This window comes from Urocitellus parryii, chromosome 10, assembly GCF_045843805.1.
Source record: "Urocitellus parryii isolate mUroPar1 chromosome 10, mUroPar1.hap1, whole genome shotgun sequence".
Lineage (NCBI taxonomy): Eukaryota > Metazoa > Chordata > Mammalia > Rodentia > Sciuridae > Urocitellus > Urocitellus parryii.
Window position 1 is genome coordinate 93,128,007 of NC_135540.1, and position 27,901 is coordinate 93,155,907.

The window sequence follows — 27,901 nt, forward strand, 5'->3', positions numbered from 1 at the left end:
ACTATATTGAGATTCTATCTCACTTCAGTCAGAATAGTAATTATCAAGAATACAAGTACCAATGTTGGCCAGGATGTGGGAGAAAGTGTTCACGCATACATTGCTGGTGGGACTGCAAATGGGTGCGACCACTCTAGAAAGCACTATAAATATTACTCAGAAAACTTGGAATAAAACCACCATTTGACCTGGCTATACCACTCCTTATTATAAACCCAAAAGATTTAAAATTAGCATACTGCAGTGATGCAGCCACATTCATGTTTTTAGCAGCTTGACTGAAAATAGAAATCTAGGGAACCAACCTAAGTGCCCTTCAACAAATGAGTGGATAAAGAAAATGTAACATATATACACAATGAAATATTACTCAGCCATAAAGAAAAAATGGAATTATGGCATTTGCCACTAAATGGATGGAACTGCAGACTATCATCCTAAGTGAAATAAACCAATCCCACACACCAAAGGCCAAATGTTATAATATACAATGTTAACACAAAACAAGCTGGAAGAGGAAAGAAAAGAAGTTCAATGGAATTAAGGGGAAGGAGGAGAGATGGGAATAGGAAAGACAATAGAATGAATTAGAGACAACTTTCCTATGTTCATATAGGAATACATGACCAATGAAACTCCACATCATGTGCAACCACAATAATGGGATCTTAATTAGAATAAGTTATATTCCATGTATGTCAAAATACATTCTACCATTATGTATATCTATAAAAAAACAAATAAATATACAAAAAGTATGAATAAATATATTATTAAATTTCTATATAGTAAAAACTAAAGTCACACATTTTTTGTGAAATTACTTAGCCTTTAATATTAATATATAATGCATTTTATAGACAATTAGTGACCTTTCTTAATGACTTCAAAAAATTGTGGTGATTGACATATGATTTCAAATACTCTGACAATCTTAACAAGCTATGTTCCCTCTGGGTGACCTTTCTGGCTGAAATTCAGTAAGCCTTATAGCCCCTCAACAAAGACAATACAGTAGAAATGACATAGTTTATTTTCAAAAACTATTAGAAAAGACAGCACAATCTCTCTCTCTCTCTCTCTCTCTCTCTCTCTCTCTCTCTCTCTCTCCCTGTGTCCTCTTTCTGTCTCTTCCTTTCTCTCTTATTAATCTGAATCAGTACAGAAGCCTCCAAGATAAACTTTTAGTGGAGAGAATTGTCCAACTTGTTCCAACCCAAAAAGTCAGTTTGATTTTTCTTGACATTAACTAGAGAAGTGGATGAATGACCTTCCATGATTATATCCCTGCCACCACAGGACCATATCCATCTAAGAAAGCCTGTGTAAAAACCACCTTGCTGAGTGCACTCAACATACCAAATTATGAAAGAAGATACCAAAACAAATGTTGCTGTTCTAGTCCTCTACATTTGAGGGCAATTTGTTAAACAGTGATAGATAACTGGAACATTATATTGACATATTTTTAACTTTACTAATGTAATACTCTTTCAGTTAATACGGAGGTATATAAAGGAGAGACTAAAAATGTAACACTTTGAAAGTAAATATTACACAGGAAATGGAGTCAGTATAACAGAGGCAAATGGTTTATATTCTGTACCTAGTAGATTTTATACTAGTCCCTACAAAGTGATATTTTAAAAAAGTATATTAGACATTCTTAGGAGTGTAGCAAAGAGAATAAGTAGAGGCATAGAGCTTATTTTCAGGTTGTTAAAATGCTCTGAACTTGATTGCAGTGATGGTTTTACAATTCTGAGATTGTACTATGTGCCGCTGAGCTTTATGTTTATTGCTGCATTGTATAATATGTGATTTACATGAAAACAAAATTGACACTTCCCCCCAAAAAAAAATTCATTGAAGGAAGTTATCTTTAAATGTTGATTCACCAGGATTATAACTACATTTCTGCTTCTGTACAAAGAAGCTGTAAACAAAAGTAATATATCACATGCAACTGTTCTTGACATTATTTGAAAACATCAAGTATAACATAAGAGACATATACATGTAAGGTCATCAACTCTTAACTACAGGAAAGAACACAGAAAGGAATTATGGCTCATTTTCATATAAATATGAGGTCATCTACCATTTTCTTTTCCCACTTGGCAGTCAGACACTCTGTCTATTAGTGTATGTATTTACTTAGGTGTGTACAAGTTATATTTTAACTAATGATTTCTGCTTGGATATCAGCAAGAGCAGAGAGAATCCAGTGTGAAAGGAAGCCTTGCATCTCACCAGGATGTCTACAAAAGTGACTGCAGTTCTGCTCCTCTTACAGATGAGTAGTCACTTTGGTTCTGGAAGTTGTGGGAAGGTGCTTGTGTGGCCAATGGAATACAGCCATTGGATCAATATAAAGACAATATTGGATGAACTAGTTCAGAAAGGTCACGAAGTGACTGTTCTGATATCCTCAGCTTCCGATTCTTTTTATGTTGAAGAAGGATCTGCTATTAAATTTGAGACTTACCCATCAGCAGTGTCTAAAACTGACATGGAAGATATTTACATTGAAGCAATCAGGAAGTGGATTTATGAGCTGCCAAAACAATCAATTTGGACATACTTTTCACTGTTGCAAGAACTGGTGTGGGAAGATTCTGAATACTTTTTGACACTCTGTAAAGAGGTAGTTTTTAACAAGAATCTTATGACAAAACTACGTGAATCCAAGTTTGATGTCATTCTTGCAGATGCATTTGGTCCCTGTGGTGAGCTGCTAGCTGAGCTATTTCAAATACCAATTGTGCATACTCTTCGCTTTTTGTATGGCTACACGTATGAAAAATATAGTGCAGGACTTTCATTCCCTCCTTCTTATGTGCCTATTATTATGTCAGAATTAAGTGATCAAATGACATTCATGGAGCGGATAAAAAATATGCTGTATGTGCTGTATTTTGATTTTTGGTTTCAAACATTTGAGGAAAAGAAGTGGAATCAGTTTTACAGTGAAATTTTAGGTAAGTCTTATTTTCTAATGGTAATGAAAATTCCAAAATTAGTCATGTCTCTGAGGGTGAGCCTGAGGGAGTATGAAGTCAGAGATGTTAATCTTTTAAATGTACGGTGATATCACAATAATACATCAAACTCAAAACACTATGAAAAAGCTTCAGTTGTAAAGTTAGTTTGAAATGTTTGGATACAGCAGGAAGTCACACACACAAAATAAGCCACTGATGACTTCCCTAGGCAGTCACACACCTTTATTAAACTTTTAGTATCCATTTTATTTCATCTTCAAAAGCAATAATTTTTAATGTTACTCCATGTCTTCATGAGTCTAGAATGTAGTTTGATGACCCCTACAAATATTTCTAGAACAATTATCTATGTAGCTTTGAGTAAATCATCTCTGTATCTGTAGATTAGTTTCCACATTTATAAATTCAAATATTTTGTCACTTAATTCATCTCTCACATTGTGTCTTTCACATACGTCCACATAAATATGAGCAACATAAATGTTTTTTATATATGCACATATGCATACACACACATTAGCTTTATTAAATCACAGACACTCTTAAACATGTTTGGCTTCATTATTAAAAGTTTTTTCAGATACTTACCAGACATATTCATTTCCACATGATAACTTTCTAATGTCCTATAGCTTTTGTATTCCTTTTCCTGTTCAGGACGACCCACTACATTATTAGAGACAATGTCAGAAGCAGATATCTGGCTCATTAGAACCTATTGGGATTTGGAATTTCCTCGCCCAACCCTACCAAATGTTGATTTTGTTGGAGGACTTCACTGCAGACCTGCCAAACCTCTGCCTAAGGTAAACCTCTTCCTATTTAGTTGGTTCTGTTGTCCTTGCATTTTCACCAAGAATGATTCTCTGTTCTCACTCAGAATGTCTCATTCACTGTGAAAAAAAAAGTTATAGGAAATGGGACAAAGAGATCTGTAGATAGAAATTCTTACATGTCTATGCATATTCACATAACCATGTGAATTTTATTTTTTTAATAGTAGAAAAGTAAAACCTGGGGACTTTTGAGAGTTACACAAAACTCCAGTTAAATTAAGGTCTTTATTTCTCAACATACAAGACAATATCAGTCATTAATTCAAAGAATTGACTAGCATGTACCACAGGAAAATTCTTTATATGCAGAGAAACAAAGTAACACAGTCGCTTCTCCCAAATACCTTACATTCTACATTGAAAGACAGACTGTGAACATGGAAGAGAAATTTTGTGAGAAATATTATAATAGGGAAGGACCACAGGCATTTCCTGTCAACCCAAGGCTATCAGGGAACCTCAGGAAAACTCCCTGTGGGAAAGTGAGTCACCACACTTTAGTTGTCTTACAGAAAAAGACAGCTATACTGCAGAGTTATCAATGACCATAAATTTTGCATATTTGAAGAATATATATTAACTTTTACTACTTGTATCTGTAGGATGCTCTTAGCTTTTAATTATGAAATAATTCTGTAAGTATTTAGATTAATATTGCTTATGAAAAAAAACATAAGAATCTGATGTATTTTTTAACAAATATTGCACTTTTATCATTCCAATAAACTTTAAGGATAATAAAAAGAGACACAGAGACAAGATGCAGAGGCAAAATGGCAGAATGGCCAAGTTGCCAGCTTTATTTATAGCAATAGGTTACATTAGGTCACTGGCATACATTATTATTATTATTATTATTATTATATTATATTATATTATATTATATTATATTATATTATATTATATATATTATATCACTGGCATACATTCTTGTTCATTGTGTCATTAGGCAGGATACAGAGTTAGCAACATTATGCAGCTTTTTTCTCAGTTATACACTATAGTTGCAGTGTACAATGTTAGGAGCATTGTATAGCTCTCAAGAAAATCCATTGTTTAAAGTTACTATTATATGGACAGGTTCAGGTAGCAGAGCTTGGTGAAACATTGTGGTTGTTTAACAAGAGAATTTCTTTATTCCCATGAGCTATGTGCCTGAGTTGAAAGTTGAGGATAATAAGACTCTACCACAGAGATTCCTCATGCAGTCATTGCTACAGCAGCTAAGCATTCTGTGTCTTTGCACAGAAACTTCCTAGCCATCAAACATGCCAAAGTCATGAAGCCATCAGAGATCCAATCCTGTAAGGAATAATAATAAAGAGGAGACAGAGTCAAAGTGCAGAAGCAGGGAAGGTGGCAGAGTGGCTCTTTGTCCAAGTGGCCACATTTGTTTATACCAATAGGTTACATCAGGTCATTAGTACCAAAACCACATTATTGTTTAGAGTATCAGTAAGGTTGCTTATTCTGCAGTTACATTTCACAATTTCAATATGCAGTGTCAGGAGCTTTGTGCAGTTCTCAAGAAAAGCCACTGTCTGAATGTTAGGCAGGCAGCTCCAGGAGCACAGAAGCTTGATGAAACATTGTAGTTATCTAGCAAACAAGTTTTTCTATTCCCAGGAGTATGTGCCTGCAATCAAGGTTGAGGCTTGATGAGGCTCTAACACAGAGGTCTCAGGGCATTGCCATACCAGCTGGACATAGCACATATATTAGCTATATTATTAAATCCTTAGAAAAATTATAGGGCGTTCTAAGGGTGGGAAACAGAGTGCCTGTTACCCCTTTTCCCCCGTGTGTTTTCTCACCATGGGAATGCTTCCCTTTACATTTTCAGGGCCAAAATCCCTATACAATCCCAAAAATAGAGCTGTTACATTAAACAGCAATAATTTTTTATTTCACTATTAAGTGATCACTTAAGAGATTCATTTTGTCTACTCTTTTATTAGCAGTACCATTGTATCTAATCTCATTGAACATTTAAATCCAAATATATGTACTTTTTTTATTGGTTATTCAAACCATTACAAAACTCTTGACATATCATATTTCATACATTCGATTCAAGTGGGTTATGAACTCCCATTTTTACCCCAAATACAGATTGCAGAATCACATCAATTACACATCCACAGTTTTACATAATGCTATATTAGTAACTGTTGTATTCTGCTACTTTTCCTATCCTCTACTCTCCCCCCTCCCATCCCCTCCCATCTTCTCTCTCTACCCCATCTGTTGTAATTTAATTCTTTCTCTTGTTTTTTCCCTCTTCCCCCTCAAATTCTCTTGTATGTAATTTTATATGTCAATGAGGGTCTCCTTCCATTTCCATGCAATTTCCCTTTTCTCTCCCTTTCCCTCCCACCTCATTGCTCTGTTTAAAGTTGATCTTTTTCTCCTGCTCTTCCTCCCTGCTCTGTTCTTAGTTGCTCTCATTATATCAAAGAAGACATTTGGCATTTGATTTTTAGGGATTGGCTAGCTTCACTTAGCATAATCTGCTCTAATGCCATCCATTTCCCTGCAAATTCCATGATTTTGTCATTTTTTTAATGCTGCGTAATACTCCATTGTGTATAAATGCCACATTTTTTTAATCCATTCATCTATTGAAGGGCATCTGGGTTGGTTCCACAGTCTAGCTATTGTGAATTGTGCTGCTATGAACATCGATGTGGCAGTATCCCTGTAGTATGCTCTTTTAAGGTCTTCAGGGAATAGTCCCAGAAGGGCAATAGCTGGGTCAAATGGTGGTTCCATTCCTAGCTTTCCCAGGAATCTCCATACTGCTTTCCAAATTGGCCACACCAATTTGCAGTCCCACCAGCAATGTACAAGAGTACCCTTTTCCCCACATCCTCGCCAGCACTTGTTGTTGTTTGCCTTCATAATGGCTGCTAATCTTACTGGAGTGAGATGGTATCATAGGGTGGTTTTGATTTGCATTTCTCTGACTGCTAGAGATGGTGAGCATTTTTTTCATGTACTTGTTGATTGATTGTATGTCGTCCTCTGAGAAGGTCTGTTCAGGTCTTTGGCCCATTTGTTGATTGGGTTATTTGTTATTTTGTTGTTTAATTTTTTAAGTTCTTTGTATACTCTGGATATTAGGGCTCTATCTGAAGTGTGAAGAGTAAAAATTTGTTCCCAGGATGTAGGCTCCCTATTTACCTCTCTTATTGTTTCTCTTGCTGAGAAAAAAAAACTTTTTAGTTTGAGTAAGTCCCATTTGTTGATTCTAGTTAGTAACTCTTGTGCTATGGGTGTCCTATTAAGGAATTTGGAGCCTGATCCCACAATATGTAGATCCGGGCCAACTTTCTCTTCTATCAGGTACAGAGTCTCTGATTTGATATCAAGTGCTTTGATCCATTTTGAGTTAACTTTTGTGCATGGCGAGAGAAAGGGATTCAGTTTCATTTTGTTGCATATGGATTTCCAGTTTTCCCAGCACCATTTGTTGAAGATGCTATCCTTCCTCCACTACATGCATTTAGCCCCTTTATATTTATATTTATATTTATATTCTATCAAATATAAAAAGTTGTAATTTTGTGGACTGGTCTCTGTGTCCTCTATTCTGTACCATTGGTCCACCCGCCTGTTTTGGTACCAGTACCATGCTGTTTTTGTTACTATTGCTCTGTAGTACAGTTTGAAATCTGGTATCACTATACCTCCTGATTCACACTTCCTGCTTAGAATTGCTTTTGCTATTCTGGGTCTTTTGTTTTTCCATATGAATTTCATGATTGCTTTATCTATTTCTACAAGAAATGCCATTGGGATTTTGGTTGGCATTGCATTAAACCTATAGAGAACTTTGGGTAATATCGCCATTTTGATGATGTTAGTTCTTCCTATCCATGAACAGGGTACATTTTTCCATCTTCTAAGGTCTTCTTCTATTTCTCTCTTTAGGAAGTTCTGGGTAGTTCAATCCTATTTTTAAAAGATTTCTGCATTTGTTAAATGGAAATGACAGTGTCAACACAGGAGGAAAGAGAGGATGTCCAGAAAAAGAACGAGAAAGATGAAGTTCAGCCTAAGTGCAGGGTGACAGTCAGTAGATGAAAGATTACTAAGAACAAACATCAGAAGTCAAGGAAATTTGGGCCAAAACAATAATTCTTACTGAAGACAGAACATAGTATTCAGACATCACTTCTGACAAATTTCCTGATGTGCAATTTAAGTGCTTCTAGTGATGGCACAGATATCAATGTCACAGTTGTGATGATTTCTTAGAGCAAAGCATGAAACCACCCAGCTTCAACTTCTGGAAAATTTTTAGAGAGTCAATTAAAAATAAAAGTCAGAATTTTGCTACTGGTAGTCTATACCAGAAAGACAGCAGAAACAATGAATACTTTAGTTTGATGAGGAACCTAGAATTGAAAATTTAGTGAGGATGGACACAACATGACACTGTCCAATTTACAGGTTAAAATAACACAAAATATTGTGTCATGGTATTCCTCTGTGACATGAAATTTACCTACCACCACTCAACTCCATTTCTGAAAAATGATAAGTAAAGTACGGTAATACTTCCTGACCAAATATGTTTAATTTCATTGTAATGGGTGGATTATTTTCACCAATGAAGGAAGAATGGAAATTGATCGTAAGGCTTTTGAGGTTTGCTTTGCCAGATCTTTCCAAAAAAAAATCTCAGATAGACTTCTAAAAGCCTCCTGAGGCTGGGAAACCTGGGAAGCCAAGTTAGGAAACAGAGTTGAACTTCTAACAGCAGGAGCATCCAGTATGTTGTTTCCAAATTCTGTAGAGATTAGAAAAAGAGAAGCCAATAAATGATTAATTTCTATAAAAAAGTGTAAACTACAAATTTGTTATGTGGAAAAATACTGTACAGGAAAAGAAAAAATGGTGCCTTGAATCATGAAAACAAAACATCAAATTCCAGCAAAATCTCAAAATTAATGTCAATAATATTATAATCATTCTTTATCAGATCATTCATTTCCATGTCTACTTTAGACAGGTTCATCAAACTGCAGTAGTTAAAGATGTGATGAAAGTCCATTTGACATCAAATGTTTTTGTGACACGTTTTCTTATAGGACTCTTACATCATTCAATAATTCTTTATCTTTCTTAACAGACACAAATATAATTATGCTTAAAAGCCACATGTAAAAATTAGTATTTCAGTCTTACGTAGAAATGGGCTACACATCTAATAAACAAATATTCCTTAATTTAACTTAGTATATAACTAAGGTATAAAGTTAACAAAAAGATTTTGGAAACTGGTTTTAGGAAGACATACTTTTCACACTTAACAGCAAAAATACTAGACCTCATCTCAAATGATTTCCTTGTTAACTAATTGCAACCATAGGTGACTGGTAGACCCAGGTGGAATAAAAATATAAGCTCATATTATACTTATGATGATAACTGAGTAACACATCTGTTTTTAGTAAACCAATAACATCAAACCACTCATATTTTCCAAACATTTACTAAGCCATGGGAATATTGAAAGCACTTGATTTTTTCTACATTTCTGGTAATTTTAGGTATGTTTAATTTATGTAAGTGCTCATTTATCTCACAGTGAGTTGGAATAGAAAGCCATTCAGAGATTTTATATTTTTTATTAGGCATATCATCTAGAGCTGAGAAAATATCATATATATATATATGTAACATGTAACACACACATACATACACACATACAGGCATAAACATGCAGACACACAGATCTCCAGCTTCCATTCTAAAATTTTAGGCATGAATCAGGCAACACTGTAATACAAAACTTACTGCTATTATCTCCATATAATATTCCATCTAAATTGTGTTTCTGATAAAATGCAACGTGGTGAGATTATATATTCAATATGGGGTAAAGATTCTTGGAATTAAAATATGTATGAAGAAGGCTTTTAAGGGAGTCTTCATTTTAGGTGAGGGAGAAAAGACATCTTGTGTCCCTCTAAATGTCTTTGAAGCCCATCTAAGTGGACAACATATTCAGTTTATGTCTAATTAGCCTTTTCCCTTTCAACCTCAAGTAGTTGCTTTTGGAGGGTCCTGAGTTCCTTGAGAGCCCTTGCTTGAGACAGAGGAACAAGTGACTGTCAATGCAGGAACAGAGGCGCTAAAGAGGGAAGTGAAAAGTGCACTCTGGGCACAGGCAGAGGGAGGAGGTAGGACCTAGAAGGAGACATAGCAAAGGGTGCAAGGGACCTGAGGGGAACAATGACATGTTAAAGGAAGAAGAAACAGGAGATGGATAGGGAGAGTCCACCAAGGAGCACGTTTGGGGATATCTAAATTTTCCCTAAGTAACTTAAAGATCCAAACTATCTGTACTGAAATTATACCAACAAGAAAGAAAGCAGAGAGAGTTGTCAGAACACAAAGTTGGCAGGGGCTTGAAAAGAGCTTTCATTTGATTGATGTGTTCCCATGGGAAAATTAATAAATAGGTCTCAGGCCTAGCCAAGCAAAAAGGAATTTTAGAGCCCAGATGTCAGGGAATTATCTCCACTCCAGAGAGACAGCCAGTAAGGTACCCAGCTAGCTTTCCATCAAAGATGCCTGTCACAGTAAGCAGCTTTTGCTTGCCTAGAACTCTAATCTTGCCCCTTAAAACTGAGACTCCTAGGAGACTAGCATAGCCTCCAATTTCTTGGACTTTAGATCAGATTACAGAGAATAGTGAGGTTCTTGAAAAACATGATCTGCCCTTACCAATGTCAGCAGATGTTTCTTCAAGACAAAGTTTCAGGAGTTTCAGGCTACCTATTCCCCAATAGGTAGCCAATCAACCAGTGAGGAGTGAAGGCACAGGCTTTAAAGATGCACACTTACAGTCCTGAATGAAAGATTAAGCAGTTTGGAGAAGAATATGACCCTCTCTGGAGATTAAAGAAAAAAAATTTAATGACAGACATTAAACACAGTAAGGCAGACTGCATTTTGCATCTACACAGTAAGTGTAGACACCACTGCAATTGAATTTTGTAGAAAAGGGAGATAAATTAAGTCCAGTTATGAACACAAGGAAAAAGATAGATTTGAAGAAAAGGTTTAAGGTGAGGGTCAGTGGATATTAAGTTGCCGCAGTCTGGCTGGGCACAAAATAACCAAGCTGCCACACAGCCTTGTAGGTTCAAAACAGCAGCTCCCTTATTCTCTGCACTCCTGTGAATGCCATGCAAGAGGCCCTCTCTGGAGACACACCACACACACCGGAAATCCATCCTTAGGCACTTCCCCAACCAATGGGAACTATCTGGGAATCCCCATGAGAACTCCAAAGTAGCAGGCCCAGGCAGACAGCAGGGGTCTAATATACACAACTTAACATAACCATTATCATCTCAATGGCTTGCTGGCATCACCTCTCAACCACTCCATTCTGGCAAAAATGCCATGCTTCATTCGGACTCAGCCATGGCTCTCAGCAAAATTTATTATGGGAAAACATAAGGGGCTGCAGGGATTCTGGCCAAACTAACCTAACAAGATAGTTGCTGAAGGCAGGTCAGTGGGATATCTGGGGAAGGAGGAGTTTGAGAGACCTGAAAATATCTTAAATCAGGTGTAAAATATTAGATATCAGTGTTGGCAGATTCTAGTTAAGCTAATTTAACAAGACTCAAATTTAGAGGATTCTTGACAATACAAAGAAGAATACCCAAATACTAATGCAAAGAGGAAACACAAAAGCCAGCTCCTATAGGAGACGCAATTTTAGATAGGACAACAAGCATTTGGTCAAGGAGAAAAAAAACATTCTCACTAGTTTATAGTGACTATTCCATTTCTTGCTTGAACACACACACACACACACACATATACATACACACACATGTACACACACTAACAGAGACAGAAAGAGATGCATATACATGCATAAATGCATAATAAAGGGAATGTATTTCATATAAGAAACCTCCGACAAAACTAAGTGATTAAGTTTTTTAAAAAGAAGGATAACATGAGCTGGGGATGTAGCTCACTAGTAAAGCACTTGATTGGCATGTATAAGGCCCTAGATTCAACTTCTGGCAACACACACAGATACACACACACACACACACACACACACACACACACACACCCCAATACTGAATTATGAATGAATATTTAGTTTACCAGTTCCACTTCTGGCTAGACTGTAGAATTGATTGAAGGATCTTCACAAGGTTTTGGCCCAAGGTCAATCATAAAACTCCATTCCTAGAAATGAAGAGGTGGAAATTACCTAGGTAGATGCTAATGAATTTTTTGATAAAATGTACATAAATATCACTAAACGTTAAAAACATTAGGGAATTGGGATATATGCTACAATATTAAAAAACATTACACCAAGTAATATAAGTCTTTCAAAGAAAAAAGAAATTACTAAGAATCCACTTACATGAATACCTGACTCGTCAATTTCAGAGAAGCAGAAAGTAGAAGTAAGGTAGACAATGGACCAAGGGAGCTCTTGCTTAACTTATACAGATTTCCTGTGTAAAAAATAAAAATGTTCTGGAGTTTGTTTGCATAAAAAATGTGAAATATATGCATATGTAATACTACAGAATTTTATACCTTTAGAAATGTTTATAACTATATATTATATTGTGTATATTATAAATTAATTTTTAAAACAACCCAACATAATTTCTATAAATACTTGATTTATTTCCTTAAATGGTTGTACCAAACCTTATAATACTCTGTGTTCTGTCTTTTCTCTTTTGTGATGGAACAAATTCTTTCCTTTACAGGAAATGGAAGACTTTGTCGAGAGCTCTGGAGAGAATGGTGTTGTGGTGTTTTCCCTGGGGTCAATGGTCAATAACATGACTGAAGAAAGGGCCAATGTGATTGCATCAGCCCTTGCCCAGATTCCACAAAAGGTTAGATAAAGTGCCCTAATGGTAGATAACTACTAAATAAGTACCTATTTAGTTATCTAAAACCTTGTAAAAGTTATAATTACATATATTTTTATCTGTGAAAGATTAAATGTCATTATAGTGCTAATTTATCTCAAAAACATATTTAAAACAAAAATATATACAGCAATGTCTAAAATAGCACAAAGGATATTTTTGATTAATAATACTTTGACATTAACATTGTGCTCAGAATGAAATATATTATACAGTTGCAGTACGAACTTAGTATTAAAAGAGTATTATATGCAGATACACAGTAATCTCCAAATTCTGCTCTTTCACTTCCTTGTTTTGCTTGCAGAACTCCTGAGGACACTGTGCACACTACAGACATCAGAAGCATGGAGTTAAATATTAGTCAGTGATTGCATCAGTGCAATAGCAATAGCAGGCAATAAAAAGTCTGAATAGCATCATACAGCATCATCATCCTATATAATCCTGGCCTTGATACTCCCCCTAAATGTTGGAAGGTGCCTACTTCTGATGATTTTTTGTGCTGCTAGTTAGAGAAAGGAAGGCCAGGCTCACCAACCCTGAGTCCAGGTATCCATCAAAACAAGGAGACTTAGTTTATCATGGTGGACATGGCCCTATTAATTACTCAAGAAGGAAGATATAAGAGAAAAGGTGGAGATGGAATCCTGTGAATTAGAAACTGTGACCCTACAAGGACAAAACACTAGTAACTCATGGAGAAAGTGGTTATAGTAATCTTTGTATATCAAAACAAAGGTTAATATTAAATTTAGTAGATAAGAACTAGTATAAAATACAGATTTCTAAAACAAAATGAATGTAAATAGTAATTTTTTATACATTATGCTGTAGATCTATAATTATCAAATTCCTAAATATTTTTATTTGATATTGATAAACTCATTTGTCTAAGCTACTACTTACATGAAGCTACTATTTATATGATCTTAATTAAATATAAAAATGAATACAGGAAAATTATTTCTCTATTTACATACCCATTTCAATAGTTATTATTATTTATTGTCTCTTGATCTCATTTCTTCATCTTGCATATGATAGGTACTTAAGTATGTGAATTCTTTCTTAATCACTTTCAAATTTTAATATCCTATAATTTGAAATTTAACTCAACTAATAAGAGGCTTGTTTTACTCTAACAGGTCATATGGAGATATGATGGCAAGAAACCAGCTACCTTAGGACCCAATACTCGACTTTACAAATGGATTCCCCAGAATGACCTTCTTGGTAAGACTCAGAATAAATCTCAAAAACTTGATTAATAGCCAATTTGAAAAATAATAATTAAAAAAAATGTTTTGAAAATTTATTGAGAAAATTTCAAAATAATCTGATTTTTAAAGTTCTCTTTTTAGTCCTAGGGAGAAAGTGAATAAAAAACAACTGTGGGCATTTTATTATACAAAGTCGTATTGTTGGTGTTCATAGTCCAAGTATCCTTATTTTATGGGTAATTACCTCTCACAAATAATTTTTTGGTCACTTCCTGGATTGTCCCTTATCTCCTATTTCTACAATTTTACACCTACCCTTTGACATACAATAGTGCTATATAAATCCCGATAAAAAACAGCCCCCTCTGTGTTATTACAAATGATTCTGCAGGCTTCGGTTGCTGGGCGTGGCGCGGAGCGACCGGCTCAGTCCTTCAGTGCGCTGAACATGCTAATTTTCCCTGGGGTTGTAGCTCTGCCACCATCTGCTGTGTGGACTGAGTCAGCGTGAGCAGATCGATGTCTACCAGACCACAGGGATTACAATTTCATGATTAAATTTATTTAAAATAAAAAATTAGGCTGGAGGAATCCAACATGGCGGCCGGCGAGGAAGCAGCGACTCCAACGTCTCCACTTTAACGGGATATGAAAGACTCATCGAAACAGCTGCAGCCTAGCTACGGAGGAACTTCTACCATAACTTCCTTAAGAGGAGAGCTGCCGTGAACTGGTAGGTTTACTCGAAGTGACAGGTTGCCCCAGAGAAGTGGATCTTGGAAGGCCACGCGGGCACAGAGGTCTAGTCCCCCAACCATCAGCCGCTCCGGCAGGCGGCTCCCCCTGGAGGCCTAGCTCTCGCCCTGGGAGAAGCGGCCCCACCCGCCCGCTTCCTAACCTGGCGGCCACAGCTACTCAGCGATAAAGGTGCCCACGTGGCGGGTGCAGAAGTTAAGTCCTGCAGACGCCAGCCACCTTTGCAACCCCCGGGAACCCTGAGTGGCTTGGCCCGCCCCGCCAGAACCGGCAGTCCTCCGCCATACGGGCTCCCCCGGGAGGCCTAGCTCTCGCCCTGGGAGAAGCGGCCCCACCCACCCGGTTCCTAACCAGGCAGCCACAGCTACTCGGCAATAAAGGTGCCCACGTGGCGGGTGCAGAAGTTAAGTCCTGCAGACGCCAGCCGCCTTTGCAACCCGCGGGAACCCTGAGCGGCTTAGCCCGCCCCGCCCGAACCGGGGGGTGCAGAAGTTAAGTCCTGCGGACGCCAACCGCCTTTGCAACCCGCGGGATCCCTGGGCGGCTTGGCCCGCCCCGCCCAAACCGGCAGTCCTCCGCCATACGGGCTCCCCCGGGAGGCCTAGCTCTCGCCCCGGGAGAAGCGGCCCCACCCGCCCGGTTTCTAACCAAGTGGCCTCAGCTACTTGGAGATAAAGGTGCCCTAGTGGTGGGTGCAGAAGTTAAGTCCTGCAGACGCCAGCCACCTTTGCAACCCGCGGGATCCCTGAGCGGCTTGGCCCGCCCCGCCGGAACCGGCAGTCCTCCGACATACAGGCTCCCCCGGGAGGCCTAGCTCTCGCCCTGGGAAAAGCGGCCCCACCCGCCCGGTTCCTAACCAGGCAGCCACAGCTACTCGGCAATAAAGGTGCCCACGTGGCGGGTGCAGAAGTTAAGTCCTGCAGACGCCAGCCGCCTTTGCAACCCGCGGGATCCCTGGGCGGCTTGGCCCGCCCCGCCCGAACCGGCAGTCCTCCGCCATACGGGCTCCCCCGGGAGGCCTAGCTCTCGCCCCGGGAGAAGCGGCCCCACCCGCCCGGTTTCTAACCAAGTGGCCTCAGCTACTTGGAGATAAAGGTGCCCTAGTGGTGGGTGCAGAAGTTAAGTCCTGCAGACGCCAGCCACCTTTGCAACCCGCGGGATCCCTGAGCGGCTTGGCCCGCCCCGCCGGAACCGGCAGTCCTCCGACATACAGGCTCCCCCGGGAGGCCTAGCTCTCGCCCTGGGAAAAGCGGCCCCACCCGCCCGGTTCCTAACCAGGCAGCCACAGCTACTCGGCAATAAAGGTGCCCACGTGGCGGGTGCAGAAGTTAAGTCCTGCAGACGCCAGCCGCCTTTGCAACCCGCGGGAACCCTGAGCGGCTTAGCCTGCCCCGCCCGAACCGGCGGGTGCAGAAGTTAAGTCCTGCAGACGCCAACCGCCTTTGCAACCCGCGGGATCCCTGAGCGGCTTGGCCCGCCCCGCCGGAACCGGCAGTCCTCCGACATACAGGCTCCCCCGGGAGGCCTAGCTCTCGCCCTGGGAAAAGCGGCCCCACCCGCCCGGTTCCTAACCAGGCAGCCACAGCTACTCGGCAATAAAGGTGCCCTCGTGGTGGGTGCAGAAGTTAAGTCCTGCAGACGCCAGCCACCTTTGCAACCCGCGGGATCCCGGACCGGCTTGGCCCGCCCCGCCTGAACCGGCAGTCCTCCACCATCCGGGCTCCCCCGGGAGGCCCAGCTCTCGCCCTGGGAGAAGCGGCCCCACCCGCCCGGGTCCCAACCACGCGACCGCAGCTACTCGGCGATAAAGGTGCCCCCGCAGCGGGTGCAGGAGTTAAGTCCTGCTGATACCAGCCGCGTTTGCAAGCCGCCGGCACCCAGTGCGGCTTGGCCCACCCCGCCTGAACCGGCAGTCGGCCTCCACCATCCGGGCTCCCCCGGGAGGCCTAGCTCTCGCTCCGGGAGCAGCCCCCCGCAAGCTAGGGGAACCTTTGACCCATCGGGAGGTTAGGCCCAGCAACCTGCGGAGTGATAGAGGTGCCCCTCGTACCTGCTGGGTAGGCGGACCTTTGACCGACCAGCAGAGCAGACCTAGGGCCTCCCAGCGTGGTAGACGGATCACACCAATTGGAGGAGGATCACAGCCACTACATGCCCTGCAAGGGTGATTATTCAACTATACAAGAGCAATATAAATAAATAGAGGGAAAATTTCAAAACACAACAGTTTCACCAAGCAGAAAGAAACGCCAGCAGTATGAAAAGACAAGGAAAGAAAGGACCACAGGCAATGCAGGTCAACTCAATTTTAGAAGAGGTAATAGGTGCAACAGATGGAATGTCAGATAGAGAGATCAGGATATACATGCTTCAGATGATCTGGAGTCTCAAGGAAGACATGAGACAGCAAAATCAGATAATGAAAGATCACATTGACAAACAAATCCAGGAAGTAAAAGATCAATTTCACAGGGAGATAGAGGAAATAAAAAACAAACAAATAGAAATACTAGAATTGCAGGAAAAAATAAACCAACTTAAAAACTCAATTGAGAATACTACCAGCAGAGTAGATCACTTAGAAGAGAGAACATCAGACAATGAAGACAAAGTATTTCAACTGGAAAAGAACATAGACAGCTCAGCAAGTCTGCTAAGAAACCATGAACAGAACATCCAAGAAATATGGGACAATATCAAAAGACCAAATTTAAGAGTCATTGGGATACAGGAAGGCACAGAGCTCCAAACCAGAGGAATACACAGCCTATTCAATGAAATAATACGAGAAAACTTCCCAGACTTGAAGAATGAGACAGAATCCCAAATCCTAGAAGCCTACAGGACGCCGAATGTACAAAACCATAAGAGATCCACACCTAGACACATTATAGTGAAGATGTCCAACATACAGAATAAGGAAAGAATTTTAAAAGCTACAAGGGAAAGGAAGCAGATTACATTTAGGGGTAAACCAATCAGGATAACAGCTGATCTCTCAACACAGACTCTGAAAGCTAGAAGATCCTGGAATAACATATTTCAAACACTGAAAGAAAATGGGTTCCAACCAAGAATCGTGTATCCGGCAAAATTAAGCTTCAGGTTAGAAGATGAAATTAAAACCTTCCATGATAAACAAAAGTTAAAAGAATTCGCAGCTAGAAAACCATCTCTTCAAAAAATCCTTGGCAAAACATTGCAGGAAGAGGAAATGGAAAATAACATTGAAAACCAACAATGGGAGGTAGGACAGTAAAGGGGGGAAAGTAGTCAAAGAGGATAACAAATCAGGTTTAGTAACATTAACAAACAAATATGGATAGAAGTACAAACCATATCTCAATAATAACCCTAAATGTCAATGGCTTAAACTCACCAATTAAGAGACACAGGCTAGTAGAATGGATCACAAAACAAGACCCAACAATATGCTGTCTACAGGAGACGCATCTGATAGAAAAAGATATCCATAGACTGAAGGTGAAAGGTTGGGAAAAATCATACCACTCATATGGACAGCGGAAACAAGCAGGCGTGTCCATACTCATATCTAATAAAATAGATTTCAAGCCAAAGCTAATCAAAAGGGATAAAGAAGGACACTTCATACTGCTCAAGGGAACCATAAACCAACAAGACATAACAATCATAAATATATATGCCCCAAATAATGGTGCAGCGGTGTTCATCAAGCAAACTCTTCTCAAGTTCAAGAGTCTGATAGACCACCATACAATCATCATGGGAGACTTCAACACACCTCTCTCACCACTGGACAGATCTTCCAAACAAAAGTTAAACAAGGAAACTATAGAACTCAACAACACAATTAATAACCTAGACTTAATTGACATATATAGACTTTACCACCCAACATCAAGTAGTTACACTTTTTTTTCAGCAGCACATGGAACCTTCTCAAAAATAGACCATATATTATGTCACAGGGCAACTCTTAGACAATATAAAGGGGTAGAGATAATACCATGCATCTTATCTGATCATAATGGAATGAAACTGAAAATCAATGATAAAAGAAGAAAGGAAAAATCAAGCATCACTTGGAGAATGAACAACAGGTTGCTGAGTGACATATGGGTTATTGAAGACATCAAGGAGGAAATTAAAAAATTCCTAGAGTTAAATGAAAACACGGACACAACATATCGGAATCTATGGGACACATTGAAAGCAGTCCTAAGAGGAAAATTCATTGCTTGGAGTTCATTCCTCAAAAAAAGAAAAAACCAACAAATAAATGATCTCATACTTCATCTCAAAATCCTAGAAAAAGAGGAGCAAAACAACAGCAAAAGAAGTAGAAGGCAAGAAATAATCAAAATCAGAGCTGAAATTAATGAAATTGAAACAAAAGAAACAATTGAAAAAATTGACAAAACTAAAAGCTGGTTCTTTGAAAAAATAAATAAAATTGACAGACCCTTAGCCATGCTAACGAAGAGAAGAAGAGAGAGAACCCAGATTACTAGCATACGGGATGAAAAAGGCAATATCACAACAGACACTTCAGAAATACAGAAGATAATCAGAGACTATTTTGAAGCCTTATACTCCAATAAAATAGAAGATAGTGAAGGCATAGATAAATTCCTTAAGTCTTACGATCTGCCCAGATTGAACCAGGAGGATATAGACAACCTAAACAGACCAATAACAATAGAAGAAATAGAAGAAACCATCAAAAGACTACCAACTAAGAAAAGCCCAGGACCGGATGGGTATACAGCAGAGTTTTACAAAACCTTTAAAGAGGAACTAACACCAATACTTTTCAAGCTATTTCAGGAAATAGAAAAAGAGGGAGAACTTCCAAATTCATTCTACGAGGCCAACATCACCCTGATTCCGAAACCAGACAAAGACACTTCAAAGAAAGAAAACTACAGACCAATATCTCTAATGAACCTTGACGCAAAAATTCTCAATAAAATTCTGGCGAACCGGATTCAAATACATATCAAAAAAATTATACACCATGATCAAGTAGGATTCATCCATGGGATGCAAGGCTGGTTCAATATACGGAAATCAATAAATGTTATCCACCACATCAATAGACTAAAAAATAAGAACCATATGATAGTCTCGATAGACGCAGAAAAAGCATTCGACAAAGTACAGCATCCCTTTATGTTCAAAACTCTAGAAAAATTAGGGATAACAGGATCATACCTCAACATTGTAAAAGCAATATATGATAAGCCACAGGCCAGCATCATTCTGAATGGAGAAAAATTGAAGGCATTCCCTCTAAGATCTGGTACAAGACAGGGATGCCCTCTCTCACCACTTCTGTTCAACATAGTCCTCGAAACGCTGGCAAGAGCAATTAGACGGACGAAAGAAATTAAAGGGATAAAAATTGGAAAAGAAGAACTTAAATTATCACTATTTGCAGATGATATGATTCTATACCTAGCAGACCCAAAAGGGTCTACAGAGAAGCTATTAGAGCTAATAAATGAATTCAGCAAAGTGGCAGGATATAAAATCAACACGCATAAATCAAAGGCATTCCTGTATATCAGCGACAAATCCTCTGAAACGGAAATGAGGACAACTACTCCATTCACAATATCCCCCAAAAAAATAAAATACTTGGGAATCAACCTAACAAAAGAGGTGAAAGATTTATACAATGAAAATTACAAAACCCTAAAGAAAGACATAGAAGAAGACCTTAGAAGATGGAAAAATATACCCTGCTCATGGATAGGCAGATCCAACATCATCAAAATGGCGATATTACCAAAAGTTCTCTATAAGTTCAATGCAATGCCAATCAAAATCCCAGCTGCATTTCTTGTAGAAATAGATAAAAGAATCATGAAATTCATATGGAATAATAAAAGACCCAGAATAGCAAAAACAATACTAAGCAGGAAGTGTGAATCAGGCGGTATAGCGATACCAGACTTCAAACTATACTACAGAGCAATAGTAACGAAAACAGCATGGTACTGGTACCAAAACAGGCGGGTGGATCAATGGTATAGAATAGAGGACACAGTAACCAATCCACAAAACTACAACTATCTTATATTTGATAAAGGGGCTAAAAGCATGCAATGGAGGAAGGATAGCATCTTCAACAAATGGTGCTGGGAAAACTGGAAATCCATTTGCATCAAAATGAATCTGAATCCCTATCTCTCGCCTTGCACAAAAGTTAACTCAAAATGGATCAAGGAGCTTGATATTAAATCAGAGACATGGCATCTGATAGAAGAAAAAGTTGGTTATGATCTACATACTGTGGGAGCAGGCTCCAAATTCCTCAATAGGACACCCATAGCGCAAGAGTTAACAACTAGAATCAACAAATGGGACTTACTCAAACTAAAAAGTTTTTTCTCAGCAAAAGAAACAATAAGAGAGATAAACAGGGAGCCTACATCCTGGGAACAAATCTTTACTCCACACACTTCAGATAGAGCCCTAATAACCAGAATATACAAAGAACTCAAAAAATTAGACAATAAGACAACAAGTAACCCAATCAATAAATGGGCAAAGGACCTGAACAGACACTTCTCAGAAGAGGACATACAATCAATCAATAAGTACATGAAAAAATGCTCACCATCGCTAGCAGTCAGAGAAATGCAAATCAAAACTACCCTAAGATACCATCTCACTCCAGTAAGATTGGCAGCCATTAGGAAGTCAAACAACAATAAGTGCTGGAGAGGATGTGGGGAAAAGGGCACTCTTGTTCATTGCTGGTGGGACTGCAAATTGGTGCAGCCAATTTGGAAAGCAGTATGGAGATTTCTTGGAAAGCTGGGAATGGAACCACCATTTGACCCAGCTATTCCCCTTCTCGGTCTATTCCCTAAAGACCTAATAAGAGCATGCTACAGGGACACTGCTACATCGATGTTCATAGCAGCACAATTCACGATAGCAAGATTGTGGAATCAGCCTAGATGCCCTTCAATAGATGAATGGATTAAAAAAATGTGGCATTTATACACAATGGAGTATTACTCTGCATTTAAAAATGACAAAATCATAGAATTTGGAGGGAAATGGATGGCATTAGAGCAGATTATGCTAAGTGAAGCTAGTCAATCTTTAAAAAACAAATACCAAATGACTCCTCTGATATAAGGGGAGGAAACAAGGACAGGGTAGGGACGAAGAGCTTGAGACGAAGATTTTCATTAACAGTGTTGAGAGGTGGGAGGGAAAGGAAACGAGAAGGGGAATCGCATGGAAATGGAAGGCGATCCTCAGGGTTATACAAAATGACATATAAGAGGAAAGGAGGGGTAAGACAAGATAATTCAAATGGAAGAAGTGATTTACAGTAGAAGGGGTAGAGAGAGAAAAGGGGAGGGGAGGGGAGGGGAGGGGGGATAGTAGAGAATAATATAGACAGCAGAATACATCAGACACTAGAAAGGCAATATGTCAATCAATGGAAGGGTAACTGATGTGATGCAGCAATCTGTATACGGGATAAAATTGGGAGTTCATAACTCATTTGAATCAAACTGTGAAATATGATGTATGAGGAACTATGTAATGTTTTGAACGACCAACAATAAAAAAAAAAAAAATAAATAAAAAAAAATAAAAAATAAAAAAAAATGATTCTGCATGTTCCATATCCTAAAAAAAAAAAAAAATCCAAAATCTTTTAAAAAAATTTTTTTAGGGAAATCATAGAATTTAATCCTTATTTACAGGACACTGTAAAATATGAAATTTCACATAGTAATAGGAAACCCATTTAGAAGACAATCTTTATACATATATACAGTCTGGAAATGTTCTAGTACAGTTTTGTTGCAAAAAGTGCTATAATGACAAACCACATTTACAAAGAGTTTTAGCAGAAAAACAGTAAGACAAATTTATTCCAAACATACTACACAATAAACTTTATGCCTCAGCTGTGTAGCATATAAGTTAAAAGTCCCAGGAGTGCTGTCCTGAACTTGGAAGGTACAGCCTTCAGAGGTAGTTTCTGGCACAACATTCTGATCATCCTCTTTCTCTACTGAAAAACACTTCTCAATCAAGTTTAAGATCTTAATCCTGAAGTTGTACTTCCTAATGAAGTACAGCCAATCCTACCTCTGATTTCATAACCACCAACAACCCACTCCCTGCTGCATTGGACACCCTTCATAGCATGCTCAGGGACATCATTGTTGTTTTAATTGGACACATAAATCCAGGTCCCCTCTTATGTTTGCACAGGTTGGTTGTTCTACCCAGCATGTCCTCCTTCCACTTGTCTAGGTAGCAACCTTGTCTTCATTTTTCAGATCCCACGTAACATACCACCTCTTCCAAATAATCTTCACTTACCTCGCCAGAGGACACAGGTGCCTCTTGCCCCAAGAATTGAAAGTAATTGTGATATGAATTCATCATTATAAGAATCTATTACCTAGGAAACAATTTATCTTCATTGCTTTACATTACATGTTTGACAATTTATTTCTGACATGAATAATTTCCCTTGATTGGTTTCAATCCTAGGTCATCCAAAAACCAAAGCTTTTATAACTCATGGTGGAACCAATGGCATCTATGAGGCCATCTATCATGGGATCCCTCTGGTGGGCATTCCCTTGTTTGCGGATCAACCTGATAATGTCATGCACATAAAGGCCAAAGGAGCAGCTCTTAGACTGAATTTTATTACAATGTCAAGTATGGATTTACTCAATGCATTGAATACAGTCATTAATGAACCTTCGTAAGTATAACAATTTTTTCAGTAAAGAAATATTTATATTTAGGTACCCTTGAAAATGAGAAAATATTTATTCCTCTTTGAGTCTAATGTTAATAACTAAAATTATTGAACTCTTTGAAATTTGCTTTTATTCTCAACCAATCATTTTTACATTGCAAATTAACCTTACAAATTTACTTAATTAGCAGTACTGGTTATTAGTAAAATAATGTGATACTAAAAATTTTTTACTATAAAGCTAAATATAAAGAACACAGTTTTTACTAATATGACAAGAGAACAGAGGACAATGCAGTTGAAGAAGTAATATATTTCCATTTGATACCTAAAATTTCCAAAACTACCAACATATTTTTTAATTTTATATACTTATTTGGTATGGCAGAAAAATTTGATACATGTATATAAAATGCAATGACCTAATCAGGGAAATTTTTATTTCCATATTCTTAAATATTCATAATGTTTTCTGCTAGGAACTGTAAAACTCTTCTCCTCTAATTCTTTATAATATATATAAGAAATTATAAACAATAATTTTATAAGCCTCCTATTGTGTTACATACCAGTAACACTTATTCCTTCTATCTAACTGTAGCTTGTTCTGTGTTTTTAACTTCTCTTTAGACCCCCCTTGCTCCTACAATTCCTAGCCTCTAATTACTCCTTTTCAATAACATACTTCTGTTAAATGCTTTTTAGACTCCACATGAGAATGAGAAAATGCAGTATTTTTTTTTGGTGCCAGTATATAGGATTTAGCATAATTACTTCCACTTCCATCCTTGCTAGTAGAAATGACAATATTTCATTCTTTTTCATAAATAAAAAAGAATGAAATATTGAATAAAAGCCAGGTGTGTGTGTGTGTGTGTGTGTGTGTGTATTTCCATGTTTGGTTTAGCCATCATCCAACAATGAACACCTCAGTAGATTTATAGCTTGACTATTGTGAATAGTGATGCGGGTAAACATGGAAGTTCAGGGACCTCTTTGATAAACTGATTTCATTTACATTGTGTTAGTATACAGTAATGTGAAAGCTGAATCCTATGGTAATTCTATTTGCATTATTTGAGGAGACTCCATGTTCTTTTTTTCCATAGTGGCCATACAAATTTGCATTCCTCTCAGTGGACTATAAGAGGGCCCGGTCCTCTTCTAGCTCATCAGCATTTGTTATTTTTTCGCTTTTAGATTATGACCATTCAATTCAATGAGATTATCTCTTATTTTTGTTGTTGTTGCTGCTGCTGCTCTTTTTGGCATGCTGAAGATGGGTGTTTTTCAAAGTTTGAGTAGAAAACTACAAAAGAGTTCTGAATTTAACCTTGTGGGTTGATTGTTGTTTGATTTACATCTCACTCCATGATAAAGTTGAGCACTTTGTCATATACAATATCTTCTTTTGAAATCAAAATGTCTATTGGGATCATTTTCAGTTTTTTACAGCAATAATTTGGATTTCGCTGCTGAGTTTTTAGAATTCCTCACATATTCTAGATATTAATCTTTTCTTACATGAATTATTTACAAGTATTACCTCCCAATTGTGCATGTTTTCTGTTTACTCCCTTGGTGTTAAATTTGCAGTATGAAAGCTTCTCAATTTAACATAATCCTAATTGTCTATTTTTCCTTTTGTTGCATGTGCTTTTGGAATCTCATCTAAAAAAAAAAAAAAAGTCATTGACTATACTGATTTCTTCAAGTGTTTCCCCCTCTACGGAAAATATAAATTTTTCTCCAAAATTTATTTTTACTTTCACAGATTCTATTTTATATAATTTATATACCATAAATTTTTTGTTTGAGCTGCAAAAGTCAAATAATTTGGGTTATGTTCACATAGTTCAGAATTCTTCTTCAAGAGATAATTTTATAATATTTTTTATGTCAAAAAGGAATCTCATATATCTTTCAAGTAAATCCCTCTTAACCTCCAGCTCTTCGCCACAACTAATACAGATTCAGTCTCTAAAAATTAGCCTCAGATGCACATTTCAAACAAATGGAACCATACATACAATGGTATTCAGCTCCAAATGGGTTGTTTCACTTACTATTATTGTTTTTTAATTTTGTCCATGTTTAAACAAGTAGCACTATGTGATTTCTACTTATTGCTCAATAGTATTCTTTGGTGTGGATGGATATAACACATTTTATTTAACCATTTATTACATCATGGACATTTGGGCTTTTTTTTTTTCTAATTTTAAATATCTGAACATGGCTTGTTTTGTGTGGAAAAAGGCTTTTTTTTTTTTTTCATTTCTTTTGTGTAGTGCCAAAGAGTGGCATTACTCCCTCACATGAGCATTTCATGTTAGTAATTAAATTCCATTCTGTTTGCCAATAATTGGCAAGATTTTACATTCCTAGAAGTAGTATAGGGGAGTTCTAACTTTTCCACATCATTGCTAAAAGTTGCTATCATCTGTCTTCTTTTTAATGCCAATCCTAGTGGTTATGAAGTGGCAACTAATTGTGACCTTGATTTTTACTTCACAGGTTGTTTAAAATGATGAATTGTTGTTCACATGCATACTAGATAGTCATGTTTATTCTCCGTACAAATAATTATCCAAGTCTTTAAATCCTTTGTTAATTAGGTTACTTGTCTTAATATTGAATTGACAGTAGTCTTTATTATGGAGACATATTTATATTGAGATATTTGATTTGCATGTATTTTCTTCTTTTCTGAATGGATGAGTTCATCATTTTTATAATGGTGTACTTTGGAAAGCAATTAATTTCAATTTTTATAAAATATCTTTTATAATAAAATTTTCTCTTGATACAACAAAAATTGTTCTGTAAAATGTATAGTGCTTAGATTTCAACCATCAAGTCAGCATTGATCATGACTACCAATACTCATTATTTACAGAGGGCATCACTTATCTGAATACTTTGAAAATGTATTACCAAAAAAAAAAAAAGTTACAATTTTGAATGCTAAAATACTTTAAAATTAGATGAGAAGGAATAAAAAATAATGCAAGTAGGAAAAACGGTAAAGAAAATATGGAATAAGTAGATTTATATAATACTATATCAATATCTATCATAATTATTAATTACATCATTAAAAGATAATCAGATTGGATTTTAAAAACCCATCATATATATAAAAAAGGCATCATATACTCTTTTTTTGAGATATGTTTAACTTAATTACATAGAAATTCTATGAGAAAAGATATAAAAGATTTTAAGTGTCAATCAAGGTGTTGCAGCTGGGCATGGTGGTGCATGCCTGTAACTCAGCAATTTCTGAAGCAGAGACATGATTGTGACCTCAAGCCAAGCCTCAGCAACTTAAAGAGACCCTGTCTCAAAGTAAAATATAAGAAGGATTAGAGTAGTGGAGGACCACTGAGTTCAATCATCACTAACACAAAATAAATAAATAAGCTTTTGTAGCTATATTACTATCAGAGAGTAGACAAAACTAAATATGAAAAGAATATTTCTTAATTTAGAAGTCATTCAATATAAAATAGACCAATTAATGAAATTTTACATAAAAATATAAAATGTAAATGCACAGGTCTATAGTCATAAAAATTTTTGAAAACTTTTATCGATAACACAGAAATGATGGAAAATAATATTCATATTTGAAGAATCTGATATATTTGGGTATGCCAAAACACTAACAGGGAACCTGTAAATCATTTATAAGGAAATTACAAAATAAAATTAACAAGAGTAAAAACATATAGTTTGTGTAATAAACAATATTATGGGTAAACTTATGTTTTAAGAAATTCTTGTCTTTTTAACACATGACTGATTGTAAAAACAAACTTATACAGACCTTAGTAAATCAATCAGATATCTAACAAAAGTACTCATGAATGAGTAATTCCATATCAAATTTACTTTACTTATTTATCAAAATATTAGACAAATGTATTGAACAGTGTTAACCATTTTTCTTGTTGAAAGAAAAGTCCTAGAACCAAGACATATTAGACATTTTATAGACATTAATATTTTATTAGTTTCTTGAACACCTAGAAAAACTTGTAAGCTTAAATTTAAAGATATTTATTTTTATCTGTTTATCCAATTTAAATTGAACCATTTAAATCACGTGAATTAAAGATCTTTGGATCCATTTTTTTTAAATTTGTTTTTATGAGTGCTCCTTATATATGTTATTTTGTATATCATATGTATGATATATGGACATATGTACATATAGACATACAATACATAACACAAGTGTGCACACATAACAATAGTAAAGGCTTTGTAGCTTTTCCCAGGTGAAATCTCCATTGCAATGTTTCAAAAACTCCACAGTTGGTCAAAGATAGAACTAATCAGAAAAACATTAACCTAGGTCTGTAGGATCAAAATCATGAGCTTAAAAAAATACAAA

At 37.2% G+C, this 27,901-nt stretch overlaps 1 protein-coding gene across 2 annotated transcripts in view; it reads left to right on the forward strand.

Moving 5' to 3' along the window:
- The first annotated feature begins 2,257 nt into the window (after positions 1-2,257).
- Positions 2,258-27,901, forward strand: part of LOC144257225 (UDP-glucuronosyltransferase 2B31-like) — a 30,805-nt gene continuing 5,161 nt past the window's right edge. Inside the window, exons 1-5 of one of the 2 annotated variants that reach the window (XM_077803284.1) lie at positions 2,258-2,981; positions 3,663-3,811; positions 12,616-12,747; positions 13,932-14,019; positions 23,283-23,502. In XM_077803284.1, the coding sequence (XP_077659410.1) occupies positions 2,258-2,981; positions 3,663-3,811; positions 12,616-12,747; positions 13,932-14,019; positions 23,283-23,502 (1,313 nt within the window). The remainder of the gene's footprint in view (positions 2,982-3,662; positions 3,812-12,615; positions 12,748-13,931; positions 14,020-23,282; positions 23,503-27,901) is intronic. The other variant, XM_077803286.1, reaches the window with a different exon arrangement.